The following is a 15,295-nucleotide window of genomic DNA, read 5'->3' on the forward strand; positions in this document are numbered from 1 at the left end:
CGCCCCAACCACACACAGAAACACATGCACACACCTATTTTCTTGCATACTCCTACTCATCATAACTCACATATGCCCTCTCAGCCCCACCCAAAAAATATAAACACTCGCACAGCATCCAACCCTCCCACTCTCACTCCCCAGACACACCCCCACTCATCCTAACACATGCATACGCACGCACACAAACATACCCCCCCATTCACACAAACATCCACAGTATAGACACACACACAACATACAAGCATCCCTGTCTCACACCCCAGCACCTCCCCCTATAATCCCCCGAATCCCACTCAGCCCTCCTTCAAACCCCTACACCCCCCCTGCCCCCGGGCCATACCCTGGGTCCCAGGGTGTCAACCAGACACCAGGGCATGCACCAACCCACACCATGGCAGCACATCCGGGCAGGCCCAGACCCCAGGCACATATGGAGCCCACCACCCCGGAGGGAGGAGGACCACCCCCAGGCACCAGAGCCCAGAACCCCTGCCCAGTCCGCCCCAGAATAGCCCGGCCACCCGGCTCAGGACCGATGCCCACCAACCCAGGCACCACCAGTGGCCTCACCCCCCGCCACGAGGCGACTCCAACCGCTGGCCCCCACAGCCCCCGACGGGGACAGACTCAGAGCCACCCCCACCGCAGAGCAGCCCAGTCCCGCATCATGGGCAACCACAAAGAACCCACAACCACCAGTCACTCCCGGCCATTTCTCAAACCCCCATAGCAACGAGGTCACAGTCCTCCACCTACACTAAGTGATGGAACTAAGCACAGGGGACCAGAGGGAATGAGATTCAGCTAAATAGTTCTTTGAGGAGGCAGACATTGTCTCACTACTGATGTGGTCAACTAAGAGATTCCTAAACTGCTGAATACACAGATTATTTTTGTTTTTCCAGTTCACAAGGATAGTTTTCTTTGCGATGCATAATGCTGTGCGTATCATGTGTGCAGAGTTAATTGCCATATTAATGTCACCCAAGTCACCTAGTAGACATAGTGCGGGGATTGTAGGAATATTACATTTAAACCATGTTGACATGTCCACACATACCTAAAGCCAGAACCTGCGGACAGGTGTGCAGGACCACAAGGCATGGAGGTAGTTATCTGGTGTGTTTTCATTGCAGTGTGTGCAGATGTTTGATTGTGACAGACCCATCCTGAACATCCTTTGTCCTGTATAATGAGTTCTATGCAGAATTTTGAATTGTATTAGTTGCATATTTGAGTTTTTAGGCATTTTAACCGGTTAAATCCTGGTCCCGGAGATCTAACCAGTCAAATCCTGGTCCGGAGATCTAACCGGTTAAATCCTGGTCCGGAGATCTGACCGGTTAAATCCTGGTCCGGAGATCTGACCGGTTAAATCCTGGTCCGGAGATCTAACCGGTTAAATCCTGGTCCTGGTAAATCAGCTGGATTATTTTCTACATGCAAGATGGAAAAAGTCTGAATTGAATTCAAATGAAGTTTTTCTATGAAGGTTTCATTTCATTCATGTCTTAGTTGGAAGTTGAAAGAAAACTTGATGAAAAGGTTTTTTTTTTTTGAGCTCGTGATGGACTCGTTTCTAAGAATGAAGCAGTTTGAACCTTTAAGGAAAAAAATCTTGCCACTGAAACGGTTTTGGCTGCGTCCCGGGTTCAGGACGGTTCAGCTTCTCCTCCCGCGCGACTGGAACCCGCAGGTCCTGCAGTGCTGATGGCTTTCTGTGTCTGCAGGCAGCCGTACGGAGGCGGAGGTCACGGCTGGGCTCGAGCCATGCAGGCGCAGCTGTTCCAGCCCAACGTGAGCCGTGATCGCGGAGCGGCGGGACCAGGAGGCTTCCAGCAGCGCTACGACCAGCGCAGAGACGACTGGCCCGGCCGCCGGGACGAGCACCGGGACGAGCACCGGGACGAGCGGGGGCAACCGCGTCAGGTGAATGAACCTAGAAGCCAATAAAAAAAACAACCTTTTATTTCCTTTTCAAAGAAAAATGAAAAGCTGAAGATTTGAGTCAAATTCTCCATTTTCTACAGATGTTTTAGTTAATAGAAATGATGCAGTCTGAGCCAGACCAGAACCAGACCAGAACCAAACCCTAACCAGACCAGAACCAGACCAGAACCAGACCAGAACCAAACCCTAACCAGACCAGAACCAGACCAGAACCAGACCAGAACCAAACCAGACCAGAACCAGACCAGACCAGAACCAAACCCTAACCAGACCAGAACCAGACAAGAACCGAACCAAACCAGACCAGAACCAAACCAGAACCAAACCAGAACCAGACCAGAACCAGACCAGACCAGAACCAAACCCTAACCAGAACCGAACCAGACCAGAACCAAACCAGACCAGAACCGAACCAGACCAGAACCAGAACCAGACCAGAACCAAACCCTAACCAGAACCAGACCAGAACCAAACCCTAACCAGACCAGAACCAAACCAGAACCAGACCAGACCAGAACCAAACCAGACCCAAACCAGAACCAGACCAGAACCAAACCCTAACCAGACCAGAACCAAACCAGACCAGACCAGACCAGAACCAAACCAGAACCAGACCAGAACCGAACCAGACCAGACCAGAACCAAACCCTAACCAGACCAGAACCAAACCAGAACCAGACCAGAACCGAACCGAACCAGAACCAAACCAGAACCAAACCCTAACCAGACCAGAACCAAACCAGAACCAGACCAGAACCAGACCAGAACGAAACCAGAACCGAACCAGACCAAACCAGAACCAGACCAGAACCAAACCAGAACCAAACCAGAATCAGACCACAGCCAGACCAGAACCAAACCAGAACCGAACCAGACCAAACCAGAACCAAACTAGAATCAGACCAGAACCAAACCCAAACCAGACCAGAACCAAACCAGAACCGAACCAGAACCAGACCAGACCACATCTCCTTCATGTGGAGTTGAATGATAAAGAAAATGGAATAGGTTTAGGGAGCTGCAGTTTTGACCTTCATGAACATTTTCAGGGTTTTATCGGATTAGATTCTCTTGGCTGCTAGAAGCTGGAAACGCTGTGTTTGTGTGTTTCAGGCCTTCAGCTCCGGCAGGTCGTTCCCTCCTCCTCCTCCTTCCAGGAGGTACCACTGGAACTAACCCGGCGGGACGGAGCAGCTTTTTCTTTTACTGTCGTCTTGTTGGCTGATTTTTTCTTTGTGGTTTTTATGATGTTAAACTTGTAAAATCCCAGTAATGTCCCCTTTGTTTCTGAGAGGAATTTCTCCAAGTACCAGACTTAAAAACAGAAAAGTTGGTGTTTTCAGCCTAAATTTGCCTCCAACACTTACCAGTTAAACCTTTAATGAGTAGAAAGCATTTCTCACCACTTTTCTTTTTCTGACATTAAACATTCAAACTTTGACTAAACTGAATTTTTATTTCACAATTTGTTGGCTTCAGGTTGAAAAAAGAAAAAGCAAAAATCTCCAAAAAGAAAATGTTTTATTTATTTTCTCCTGGAAACCAAGGCAGATATTCATCCTCACGCGCAAAGTAAGAAACAGAAAAAACCCTTTTTCATCTCTCAGTCCGGCTCGAGCCGCGTCCCGGCCTAGACTTCAGTTTTTGTGTCTGCCTGTAGAATCCGCGCCGCGGGTCCGATCCGCGCGCCCCTACCAAGTCCTGCCGTACAGTAGGTTGGAGCCCAGCATGCTGGGGGTGTACTCCGTCTGCGCCAGGTTCATGTGCGCGTGCAGTCCCAGCGGCGCGCCCGGAGACGTGTCCTCCAGCTCGTCCGTGGAGGACAGCGGGGTCGCCCTCACGGCCTCGCCCGAGCTGCTCTGTCGGTTCCCGGTTTTGTCGGGGCCGCTGTCGGACCGGCAGCCCTTGTCGTTCTTGGTAAGGACCGGGGACACGGAAGAGGAGCGTCGGGTGGTCGTGCACGCGCTGCTGCCGTCCGGCTGCGCGGCCTTGTCCTTGGCCTGCCGCTTCAGCTTGTAGCGGTGGTTCTGGAACCAGATCTTCACCTGGTTCGGGGTGAGGTGGATCAGCCCGGCCAGGTGCTCCCTCTCTGGGGCGGACAGGTACTTCTGCTGCTTGAAGCGCCGCTCCAGCTCGTACACCTGCGCCTGCGAGAAGAGCACGCGCCGCTTCCTCCGGGGAGCCGCGTGCAGCGTCACCATGGACTTGGCGGCGGAGTCCATCCCGGCCAGACTGCCCCCCATCCCGGGCACGTTCATACCTCCGGAGGAGCCCACGAACCTGGAAACTTGGAGAAAATGAGATGATTTCATTTCCATAAAAAAGTCATTTAGTAACAAAACCTGAAAATGAAGCTCAGACAGAAAAAAATAAAGACTGGAATTAAAAGTTTAAATTTAATCTTTAATTTAAACATTTAATTTAAAGATTAAATTTAAAGTTTAAATTAAAAGTTTAAATTAAAGTTTAAATTAAAAATTGAAATTAAAAGTTTAAATTTAAAGTTTAAAGTAAAAGTTTAAATTTAAAGATTAAATTAAAAGTTTAAATTAAAAGTTGAAATTTAAAGTTGAAATTAAAAGTTGAAATTTAAAGATTAAATTAAAAGTTGAAATTAAAAGTTTAAATTTAAAGTTTAAATTAAAAGTTGAAATTTAAAGATTAAATTAAAAGTTGAAATTAAAAGTTTAAATTTAAAGTTGAAATTAAAAGTTTAAATTTAAAGATTAAATTTAAAGTTTAAATTTAAAGATTAAATTTAAAGTTTAAATTAAAAGCTGGATCTGGAGCTGCTGGAGTAAAATCATCAGCAGCGCTAAAGTCGCGGAAAGTAAAGGATCAGAAATTAATTTGATTTATTGGGAAACATTTAAAAAGATTTTACCAAACGAATTTAAATTTGTGAGATTTAAATCTGAAAATACTAAAATTTAAACCTTAAGATGAAGCCGGTTTTTACACAAAAGAAAAACCATCAGAATTAAATGTCGCTTCATTTTAAAATCTTTTAACTGGAAGAAAGACCGGGTTGGGATGGAGAGGCCTCGTTTCTCCAGGGCCAGGAGAGTCCGCTTTAAGGTGACGGATCTGGATCCGGATCTCCCTTTAAACCCAGACTCGAACCCTTCTCATTAAGAAGCAGCTGAGAGCTGGAACCGGACTTACTGGTCGGGTATCTGGGCTCCGGGTTGCTGTACCACGCCGCCGCGGGCCCCCCGCTCCTCGCGGTCTCCTGGTAGGACGGCAGGTCTCCGATGTTCCCAATGCCGCTGTTGCAGAAGCCGCTGAGGGACCCGGAGAATTGCGGGACCCCGTGGGCCACGTGATACGACCCGCCGGGTCCCAGAGCGGCGGCCGAGGCTGGGGATGAGGAGGATGCTGAGGATGAAGAGGAGGACAGGTGGTGGTGGTGGTGGTGGTGGTGCTGCATACCGGGCTGGCAGACCTGCGGCTGCCTGTAGGCGCCCAGCGGGGGGTTGGGGTCCATCCCTCCGAACCGGCGGTAGCTGTCCTCCATGGGGCTCAGGATGTCTGTGACTGAGAAGGGGGTGGACTGCTTTGGGCTCATGGACATGGTGCGGCCACCGCGTGCCCGTCTCTGCTGTCTCCGGCCAGACTCTGTGTCGGTGGTCCGCCTGCGTCCCCCTCCCTCCCTCCGGCTTCTGGCTTCCCCCCTGCGCGCGGAGAAGTCCAGCTGATCGGCAGCAGGAGAAACGACTTGTCCTTATCCCGCGTGGAGGGGCGGAGCGACGTGCACGCGCAGCCAGCAGTCACCGCTGACATGACGGAGGTAAGAAAATGTCTGGACCTTCCTCTGATGATGATGATGATGGTGTTTGGCTGAACTGAGAAGACCGCAGTCAGACCACGAGGAGCAACTTTGTTCCGGTTTTATCCCGCAGGAAAAGTCCGCGCGTGGAGTTAGGCCAGAATCTGCTTCCGAACCGGTTTTCCTGGACTTTGTCCAGTAAGAATTTATTTCCGGTTCCTAAAGATTTGTCCAGGCCGGATCTTCCTCTACCTCTAGTTTCACAGCTTTGAGATCTTCACGTTTCTGAGTTAACGAGGAAAAATGTTCCTCTTCAGGGTGGAAATATTCCTGGTAAATAAAAAAGAGGAATGGAACCATCGGGCGCGTGGACTTGGTGGAAGAGGCCAGCGTGCAGGACGGGACTGAGCTGCTGCTGCTTCTATTTGCTCCTTTCCGCTTGTTTTCTGTTGCTCGTGCAGAATAAAATGGGCCAAGTGCGAAATAAACTGTCGGGATATTAAAGATTTTTCGTCATTAAATGAGAAGAAACGTTCCTCCATCCCGTGAACAGCCAACCTCCTGCTGACCTGCTGCCTCACGCCACCTTACGAGGCCTGTCCCTGCAGGGAGGCCTGACCGGGACCAGATCAGACCCGCCGGGAGCGGCCTCCCTGCGGGTCCGCCCCGCGGGATATGGTGCGTTCAGGGTACATCCATCACCAGGACTTATTCTGAATTCCTTTTTTGCAGGTAAAATAGCGACTTCCAGTGTTAAAGAGGAGCTTGATGTTTGTTCCAAATCAATTTTATAGTTCCAGGAAACATTTACTGGTTCCTGCTGGTTTCTCTGCTGTTAATTGGTTTTAAAAAATGAATAAAAATGGCTGGAAAATACAGTTATTAAATAAATACAGTTAATTATGTTTGAAGTTTTAGATGTAATTTAAATACACATTATCTGTTCTTAATTTATATAGTGTCTCCAGATTTAGACTTTAAGTTATTTATTTTAGCATATTTGACATTTTATTAAAATAAATGTGGTCCTGTAATACACACACACACACACACACACACACACACACACACACACACACACACACAGAATACCGTAATACAAACACAGCGCAGTTCTAGCTGTTTGATGATTTAAATACTGTATTTCCTAAAATATTAGATCACATTTCATTAGAAATAAACATGTAAAATTCTGATGATTTAATTTTAATCTTTTATGCTTTTTTACTTTATAATTCTTTTATTAAAATTTTAAATAAAACTTTAATAAAAGACTTTTCTGCTGCATTTAAGGTCATTCTGTGTTGATATTCCAGCAGCTTTTAGCTTTTAATCTGATATGAATGTACGTTTCTGATTCACGACTGCAGAGTCTCAGAGGATTTAATGACTTTGAGGCAATTTCTGTTTTAGGACGTCCTCTAGCCCTCTACGATATGTAGAATTATGTCATCTCCAGGTTTTAGAGCCGCAGGTTTCACCTCTGCTGTCTGCATGAGCTAAATGGCTTTCTTTTATCCTGATATTTCCATGGAGACTTTGAATGCATTCCAGGCTGTTTTCTAACGGGTTTGGGGTCGGTGTAACATCTGGAGTGATACACTAATGGCTCTAAATGGTTTTATTGGTTTTAGTTGGATTAAATGATATTTTATAAAACCTTAAAGGGAATTATTTTCAGTCGTTCTTAAATTACTGCAGCTGCAAAACAAATAGCTGCACCAATTAGAAATGTGGAGATTTTTAATGACTTTAATGTTTTAAAGAGTCAAACAGTAAAATGTGACATATTACAATATTCAAATATTCAAACTGATTGATTAATATGACGTTAAAGATGGAATCAGAAAAGTAGATCAGTGAATGTAACGAGTAACTTAAAACAAGTTACTCCAAACTCACTCTTATTCTGTAGCTCATGATGAAATAATCAGGGTGGCTGTAATGTTACATAGTTTACATATGATGAAGATGAGGATGAGGATGATGATTATGATAATGAAGATGATGATAAAGATAATGATGATGATAATAATGATGAAGATGATGATAATGATGAAGAAGATGATGGTGATAAAATTAATGAAGATGATGATGATGAAGATAATAATGATGAAGATGATGATAATGATGATGAAGATGATGTTGGTGATCATTTTGATGAAGATAGTAATAATGATGAAGATGATGTTGATAATGATGATGAAGATGATGATGTGATGGTGATAATAATGATGAAGATGATGATGCAATGGTGATAATGATGAAGATGATGTTGATAATGATGATGAAGAGGATAATAATAATGAAGATGATAATGATGAAGATGATAGGTGATAATAATGATGAAGATATTGATGATGATAATAATGATGAAGATGATGGTGATAATAATGATGCATATGATGATAATGATGAAGATGATGATGGTGATGGTGATAATGATGATGAAGATGATGATAATGATGAAGGTGATAATGATGAAGATAATGAAGATGATAATAATAATGAAGATGATGATAATAATGAAGATGATGAAGATGATAATAATGATGAAGATGATGATAATAATGAAGAAGATGATGAAGATGATAATAATGATGAAGATGATGATAATGAAGAAGATGATGGAGATATAATAATGATGAAGATGATGATGATGATGATGTGATATTACTGATGAAGATAATTATAATGATGAAGATAATGATGAAGATGATGGTTCTGGCTGAGGACGGGAGGACGGAGACATTTTTTCCAGGTTTAATGAAAATAAATGAAATTTTCCGACATTAAAAACAGGTGAGGGTTTTTTTTTTATTTTTTGGAACTATTTTCAGATGCGGATGAATACGTCGACATCTTCTGATTTATTGATTTAGGTCAGACTATAACATTTTTCATGCACTTTATTTACAACTTACAGCTTTTATTTTTTTACTTGAGACGTGCAAGGACAATAAACTATTTTGATTAAATTATTTTTATTTACTATTATCTGCTGTTTATAGTTATCTATCATTGATCTATTTAATATTTATTATTTTAGCCCATTATATTTCTTATTTTCCCTTCTACAGCATTTATTTGTTTTAGTTTAACATTTCATTTTTTTTTTATCTCATCCCAATCTATTTTATTTTTACTACATTTACTTTTAGAATAAATAAAGTCAGATATAAACGTGTGTGTAGAAGCATTAAAACTGCTTGAAAGAGTTAAAACTTCCTGAGTTTAATATGAGAATAAAAAGCAGAAACTTATGAAAACAAAATCTGTTTGTGAAACAGGAAGTAGATGTTCGATTCTGTTTTCCTTCGTTTCGCTTTACTCAACTTTTGGCCTGAAGGGGCAGAGAGGTGCTCTTTGTTCCCATGGTAACGGTGGTGTGGTTGCCTGTTGAGAAGTGGTCTTCTGCAGGGTCCAGCTCCTCCTGCAGGGTCCAGCTCCTCCTACTGGTTCCAGCTCCTCCTGCAGGGTCCAGCTCCTCCTGCGGGGTCCAGCTCCTCCTACTGGTTCCAGCTCCTCCTGCGGGTTCCAGCTCCTCCTGCAGGGTCCAGCTCCTCCTGCGGGTTCCAGCTCCTCCTGCAGGGTCCAGCTCCTCCTGCGGGTTCCAGCTCCTCCTGCAGGGTCCAGCTCCTCCTGCGGGGTCCAGCTCCTCCTACTGGTTCCAGCTACTCCTGCAGGGTCCAGCTCCTCCTACTGGTTCCAGCTCCTCCTGCAGGGTCCAGCTCCTCCTGCGGGTTCCAGCTCCTCCTACTGGTTCCAGCTACTCCTGCAGGGTCCAGCTCCTCCTACTGGTTCTAGCTCCTCCTGCGGGTTCCAGCTCCTCCTGCAGGGTCCAGCTCCTCCTGCGGGTTCCAGCTCCTCCTGCAGGGTCCAGCTCCTCCTGCGGGTTCCAGCTCCTCCTACTGGTTCCAGCTACTCCTGCAGGGTCCAGCTCCTCCTACTGGTTCTAGCTCCTCCTGCGGGTTCCAGCTCCTCCTGCAGGGTCCAGCTCCTCCTGCGGGTTCCAGCTCCTCCTGCAGGGTCCAGCTCCTCCTGCGGGTTCCAGCTCCTCCTACTGGTTCCAGCTACTCCTGCAGGGTCCAGCTCCTCCTACTGGTTCCAGCTCCTCCTGCAGGGTCCAGCTCCTCCTGCGGGTTCCAGCTCCTCCTACTGGTTCCAGCTACTCCTGCAGGGTCCAGCTCCTCCTACTGGTTCCAGCTCCTCCTGCGGGTTCCAGCTCCTCCTACTGGGTCCAGCTCCTCCTACTGGGTCCAGCTCTTCCTGCAGGGTCCAGCTCCTCCTACTGGTTCCAGCTCCTCCTGCAGGGTCCAGCTCCTCCTACTGGGTCCAGCTCCTCCTGCAGGGTCCAGCTCCTCCTGGGGTTCCAGCTCCTCCTGCAGGGTCCAGCTCCTCCTGCGGGTTCCAGCTCCTCCTGCAGGGTCCAGCTCCTCCTACTGGGTCCAGCTCCTCCTGCGGGTTCCAGCTCCTCCTGCAGGGTCCAGCTCCTCCTACTGGGTCCAGCTCCTCCTGCAGGGTCCAGCTCCTCCTGACGGTCCAGCTCCTCTTGGAGATTGTTGTTGTTGGGCTGCTTGTTGTAAATGTTCTGTATGAATAAAACTAATCGGTCAAACTCGGTGTTTCTTCTTAATGACTTCATGAAAGTTAGTGAAGCCTTGGTGAAACACTGGAAGCAGCTCTGTGGCCAGCAGGGGGCGTCATGTCACGTGACCCTCACTGATGGGTGATATGACACACCTGTGCTGGTTGGCAAGCACCTAAAGCAACTACAGGACAGAAGATCGAGTGAAACTTTACTGGACGTCTCAGATTCAGGTCAGTTTTTATGCTTCCATCCCAGAATGTTGTTTTGTGTTGACATGATGAGGCTCGTGCAGAGACAGCTCCAGTTCTAGATAACCATCATTAAACCTTCATGTTGTGTCAGGCTCCCTGTTCAAGAACCAGAACTAAGTCCAGTCTTGAAGATCCACTACCCCTTCAGCTTTTATCGAAGCCATCTACCAGCAGAAATGAGCAAGTTATCAGAAATAAAACACAGATGTGGAGATAAATCAGCATTTACCAGAGGAGTCCTTAGACGCCAGGATGTTCAGGAAGCAGAAAAAGTCACAGCTACTTGGAAGAAGAAGAAAGGTCTCAGGTGATGAAGAGCTGGGACCTGAAAGACCCAGAGAAGGTGAGAAATGAATCAGTGGAAGAGGAAACAGTGTAAATGATGAGCTTAGGGTGGCATGTGGATACGATCATACATGATGAAATGGAGCTCAGCATATGAAAAAAATTACACAATGTTTTTTAACAAATGCAAGTTTTACACCCAGCAACGATTTAATGAGGTAACCTGGGGGGCGTGCGTGTTCTCATGTATGTGGGGCTTCTCTCCAGGTTCTCCTGCTTCCTCCCACCGTCCAAAGACATGATGCGGGTTAACTGGTCACTCTAAATTCTCCCTAGGAGTGTGTGTGTGTGTGTGTGTGTGAATGGTTGTTTGTGTGTCGGCCCTATTGTGTGTACCTGGATAGGTAAAATGCTGGGATAGGCTTCAGCTTACTCACGACCTGTAATGGACGAAGTGGTACAGAGAATGAATGAAAGAGATTCAGAAATAAAGTGATGTGTTTCAATGTATGGAGACAGTTCCTGGAACAATCTGGATATAGAAAAGGTTGGTTATCGTTTTAAAAGTGGACTCAATGATAAGAAAATCTAATGAATGAGATTAGTTTTGTGGAATTCTGTGAATAAATGAAGTACCGAGCATGTGGAAAGTGTTGCAGCGCTCCACTTTCTCCACATTATGTTACAGCCTTACTCCGAAATGGAATAAATTGTTTGTCCTCGTAGTTCTGCACCCCATAATGACAACGTACAAAAGGCTTTTTAGAGACATTTGAAATTTTATTAAAAACACAAACCTGACGTAGGCCAGTATTTGCAGCCTTTGCTCCGTACTGTGTTGATACAGCTTTGGCAGCAGTTACAGCCTCCAGTCTTTCTGAATATGAAGCACCAACTCGGCTCACCTTTCTCTGGCAGCTTGACCTGTTCCTCTCTGCAACACCTCTCAAGCTCCATCGGGTTGGATGGGAAGCGCTGGTGTACAGCCATTTTCAGATCTCCAGTCGGATTCAGGTCTGAGTTCTGGCTGGCCACGCACGAACCTTCCCAGAGTGCTGCAGCTGCTCTTGTGGTATCCTGACCGCTTCGTTGTCCTGCTGACAGATGAACCGTCGCCCCACTCAGGAGCTCTGAGCAGGTTTTCAACCAGGCTGCATTAATCTTTCCATCTATCCTAACTAGTCCCCCACTTCCTGCCGCTGAACAGCATCCCCACAGCATGATGCTGCCACCACCATGCTTCACTGTAGAGATGGTGTTGGCCTGGTGATGGTGCCTGGTTTTCTCCAAACATGGCATCTGGCATTCATGCCAGAGTTCAATCTTTGTCTCATCCGACCAGAGAATCTTGTTTCTGATGGTCTGAGAGTCTTTCAGGTGCATGTAGGTAAACTCCAGGTGGGCCACCATGTGCTTTTTCTAAGGAATGCTTCCATCTGGCCACTTACAGGCCTGATGGGTGGATTGCTGCAGAGATAGTTGTCCTTCTGGAAGGTTCTCCTCTCTCCACAGAAGAATATTGGAGCTCCTACAGAGTGACCATCGGGTTCTTGGTCAGCTCCCTGACTAGGGCCCTTCTCCCCCGATGGCTCAGTTGGGGCAGCCGGCCAGCTCTAGGAAGAGTCCTGCTGGTTCTGAATTTCTTTCATTAATGGATGATGGAGGCCACTGGGCTCATTGGGACCTTCAAGGCAGCAGAAATGTTTTGGACCCTTCCCCAGATTTGTGCCTGGAGACAATCCTGTCTCGGAGGTCTACAGAGAATTACTCTGACTTCATGCTTGGCTTGTGCTCTATCATGCAGTCAGGTTTGGGACCTGATATATAGACTCCAGCTAGGAACAACTCAAGAATGATCAGTTGAAGCAGGATGCAGCTGAGCTGAGTTTGAGCTTCATGACAAAAGCTGCAAATACTGACATACATTTGTTTTTTATTATGGATTTTAATACAATTTCAAAAGTCTCTAAAAAGCCTTTTGTACGTTGTCATTATGGGGTGTTGTGTGACGAACTAAAAGGACAAACATGAGTTTATTCCATTTGGAGTAAGGCTGTAACATAACGTGGAGAAAGTGGAGCGCTGTGACACTTTCCACATGAACTGTATCTGTTAGAAATCAGCAGCATGTTGGCCTGCAGCTGTTTTTGGTTAAATTTTCTTAAATAAATGTGACTTATTAGTTTAATCATTTGTGTGAGCGGGGCAGATAATATAAGATTTTCTTCTTTCTGCTTTTTTTATTCAAGTGTTTGAAACTTTTGTTGTATTGATTGTTTTAAGAATTTAAGAATGAAATATTTAATATAAGAGAACTTTTAGATGCATCCCTTCTACAACACACCAGGATCAGATGAATGTGTGGCTCCCAGCCTCTGCAGAGCCGAATGAGCTGCAGATGAGGAGGTTCGGCTATGCGCGTCCGGCATGTTGGAGAAGGGGTGCAGGGTAGTATCTCAGGACTGGATGAGGGAATCCCTGTTGTTGGACATCTGCAGTGGAGTCTTCCTTTCTGCAGAGAACCAGGTCTATGTGGTTGTCGCTCAGTAGTTGACTTAAGCCACTTCCACCTGTTGGTCTATATCAATATTCACACCTGTGACCCAGAAGTGGCTCTCAGCTGAACATCATGAGGAAAGTCGGAGATGTAAAGGGTGTAGAAATATTTCTGGTATCTGCGATGAAGAGGATGATGCCTTCATCTTAGTGTCACATTGATTTGTTGGCATGAAAAACGTTTTAATAATAGAATTAAAAACCTTTATTAGTCCCTCAGGGGGAAACTGATGTGTAGCAACAGAACAGGTGCAGGAGGCAGAAGCACACAGGTGATGTCAACAACACACACACAGTAATAACATGTCCAGTATCTGGTCTGCAGGGTGAGTATGTACAGGATATAAACATGTATGTTGTACAGGATATAAACATGTACGTTGTACAGGATATAAACATGTACGTTGTACAGGATATAAACATGTACGTAAACATGATCAGAAAGCTCTCTTCTTCTCCTCCAGGAGTTTTAATATCAGGGGAAATCCCTGGAGGGAACAGTGTTCTCCAACAGAGGTTTGGTCTGGGACGGTATTAATGTCCTCCCCATGTGGTTGCAGAGCTCCGTACACACAGTGGTGTTGAAGCAGTCTGTAAGAGCCTCCTGGCTCTCAGCTGTCCACCTCCCTGTACGTGGGACCACAGCCTGCTGTACCCACAAGTTTATACCCAGGCTGGAGATGTAGAATATGGTGATCATCTCCCTGGAGGAAGGAGGGGGATGCAGAACATGCCTCCTTGGTGGCTTAAAACAAGTCGTGTTTCTGGTGGGACAGGTAATGTACTGTGTGTATGTTGGCAGAACAGATGATGGACAGGCGTGATTGAAGTCTCCAGAGATGAGGAAGATAGCCTGTAGGTGCTGAGTCTGCAGCCTGCTGGTGACCAGAGCCGAGTGTCAGAGGCTACGTCTGCATTAGCAGAAGGAGGCACGTACGCTGCTTCACAGTGACGTGAACTCCGGTGGCAGATGATATGGCCTCATGCTAACCGCAAAAGTTCAATGTCTCTGCTGCACAGCTGCTCTTTACCAGTGCAGGGCCAGTTTACACCGCCTCACATTTACAAACACAGCTAGTCCCTTCTTTAACACTGGACTTCCGCCCACAGTAGATGGAAGCTTCCAGTAAACTCGTAGAATCAGGAATAAGCCAAGTCAGCCAGGTCTCCGTAAACAGAAGGACGCTACTCTCTCTGGACTCCTGCTGATGTCCTCTGAGTGGCGCCAGCTCGTCCATCTTGTTGGGATCTTACTTTTCCCAAGATGATGGTGGGGAGAACAGGTCTGAAGCGTCTCTTCTTTTCCTGAACTTTTGTCCAGCCTTCCATAGCACCTCCGCGTGGAAGACCTTATGTGCAGAAATGATAAAATATAGCAGGAAACATAGAAGCAGTCTCACAAGTTTGTCATATTTAATTCATCTGCTTTTCAACTGATGGGAGGTCTATGCCATTTTGTTACCTTAGCAGCACTTTCCCTGTGACTCCTGATCTTCATCTGACCTGGGGAGCAGAGAAGAAGAGTCTCAGAAGAACCTGGAAGGTAGGACCCCAGCGTGAATGCACAAAGACATGCAGGAGGACTGTTCCATGTGCTGGTTCCTGGTTGTTCGACCAGAACCAGAACAGTTCTGGAAGAAATGCTGTTAAACACAACTGATGCAAACTTTTCTGCTTCCTCTCTGATGGTGTTCCTCTCTGGTCTTCAGGAAGGGAGTTGGAACTTTCTCTTCCTTTGCTCCACCAATTTTTTTAACTCACCCTAAAATCCTTTAAATCTGTTTTATTTCCACCATCTCTTGTAATTCCTCACGGATCTTCCTCAGTTCAGTTTTATCCCGGCGGCTCAGATCAGAGTTTTTTTTTCCTTCTTTTTCTGTTGTTTCTGAA

The 15,295-nt window shown here is 46.0% G+C and overlaps 2 protein-coding genes across 3 annotated transcripts in view; one reads left to right on the forward strand and one right to left on the reverse strand.

Moving 5' to 3' along the window:
* xrn2 (5'-3' exoribonuclease 2) overlaps nucleotides 1-3,394 on the forward strand; it is a 113,384-nt gene extending 109,990 nt beyond the window's left edge. For both annotated transcript variants that reach the window (XM_041975807.1, XM_041975806.1), the window contains exons 30-31: nucleotides 1,734-1,932; nucleotides 3,067-3,394. In XM_041975807.1, coding sequence (XP_041831741.1) covers nucleotides 1,734-1,932; nucleotides 3,067-3,129 — 262 coding nt within the window. In that variant the 3' untranslated portion in view covers nucleotides 3,130-3,394. The remainder of the gene's footprint in view (nucleotides 1-1,733; nucleotides 1,933-3,066) is intronic.
* Nucleotides 3,395-3,524: 130 nt separating this feature from the next.
* Nucleotides 3,525-5,527, reverse strand: nkx2.4b (NK2 homeobox 4b). Its single transcript, XM_041975808.1, has 2 exons — nucleotides 5,119-5,527; nucleotides 3,525-4,240 (listed from the first exon to the last, which is right to left on the reverse strand). The coding sequence occupies exons 1-2, from the start codon at nucleotides 5,525-5,527 to the stop codon at nucleotides 3,645-3,647; spliced, it is 1,005 nt and encodes a 334-aa protein (XP_041831742.1). The 3' UTR covers nucleotides 3,525-3,644.
* Nucleotides 5,528-15,295: the final 9,768 nt, after the last annotated feature.

The sequence above is a fragment of the Melanotaenia boesemani genome, chromosome 22, assembly GCF_017639745.1.
Source record: "Melanotaenia boesemani isolate fMelBoe1 chromosome 22, fMelBoe1.pri, whole genome shotgun sequence".
Taxonomy (NCBI): domain Eukaryota; kingdom Metazoa; phylum Chordata; class Actinopteri; order Atheriniformes; family Melanotaeniidae; genus Melanotaenia; species Melanotaenia boesemani.

What these genes read in the sequence shown, in the direction of transcription:
- nkx2.4b (XM_041975808.1), bottom strand. Translation starts at nt 5,527, where the DNA reads ATGTCCATGAGCCCAAAGCAGTCCACCCCCTTCTCAGTCACAGACATC. An exon ending in GGAGCCCAGATACCCGACCA is followed by an intron (nt 4,241 to 5,118) that starts GTAAGTCCGGTT and finishes ATTTTCTCCAAG; the next exon opens with TTTCCAGGTTCGTGGGCTCC.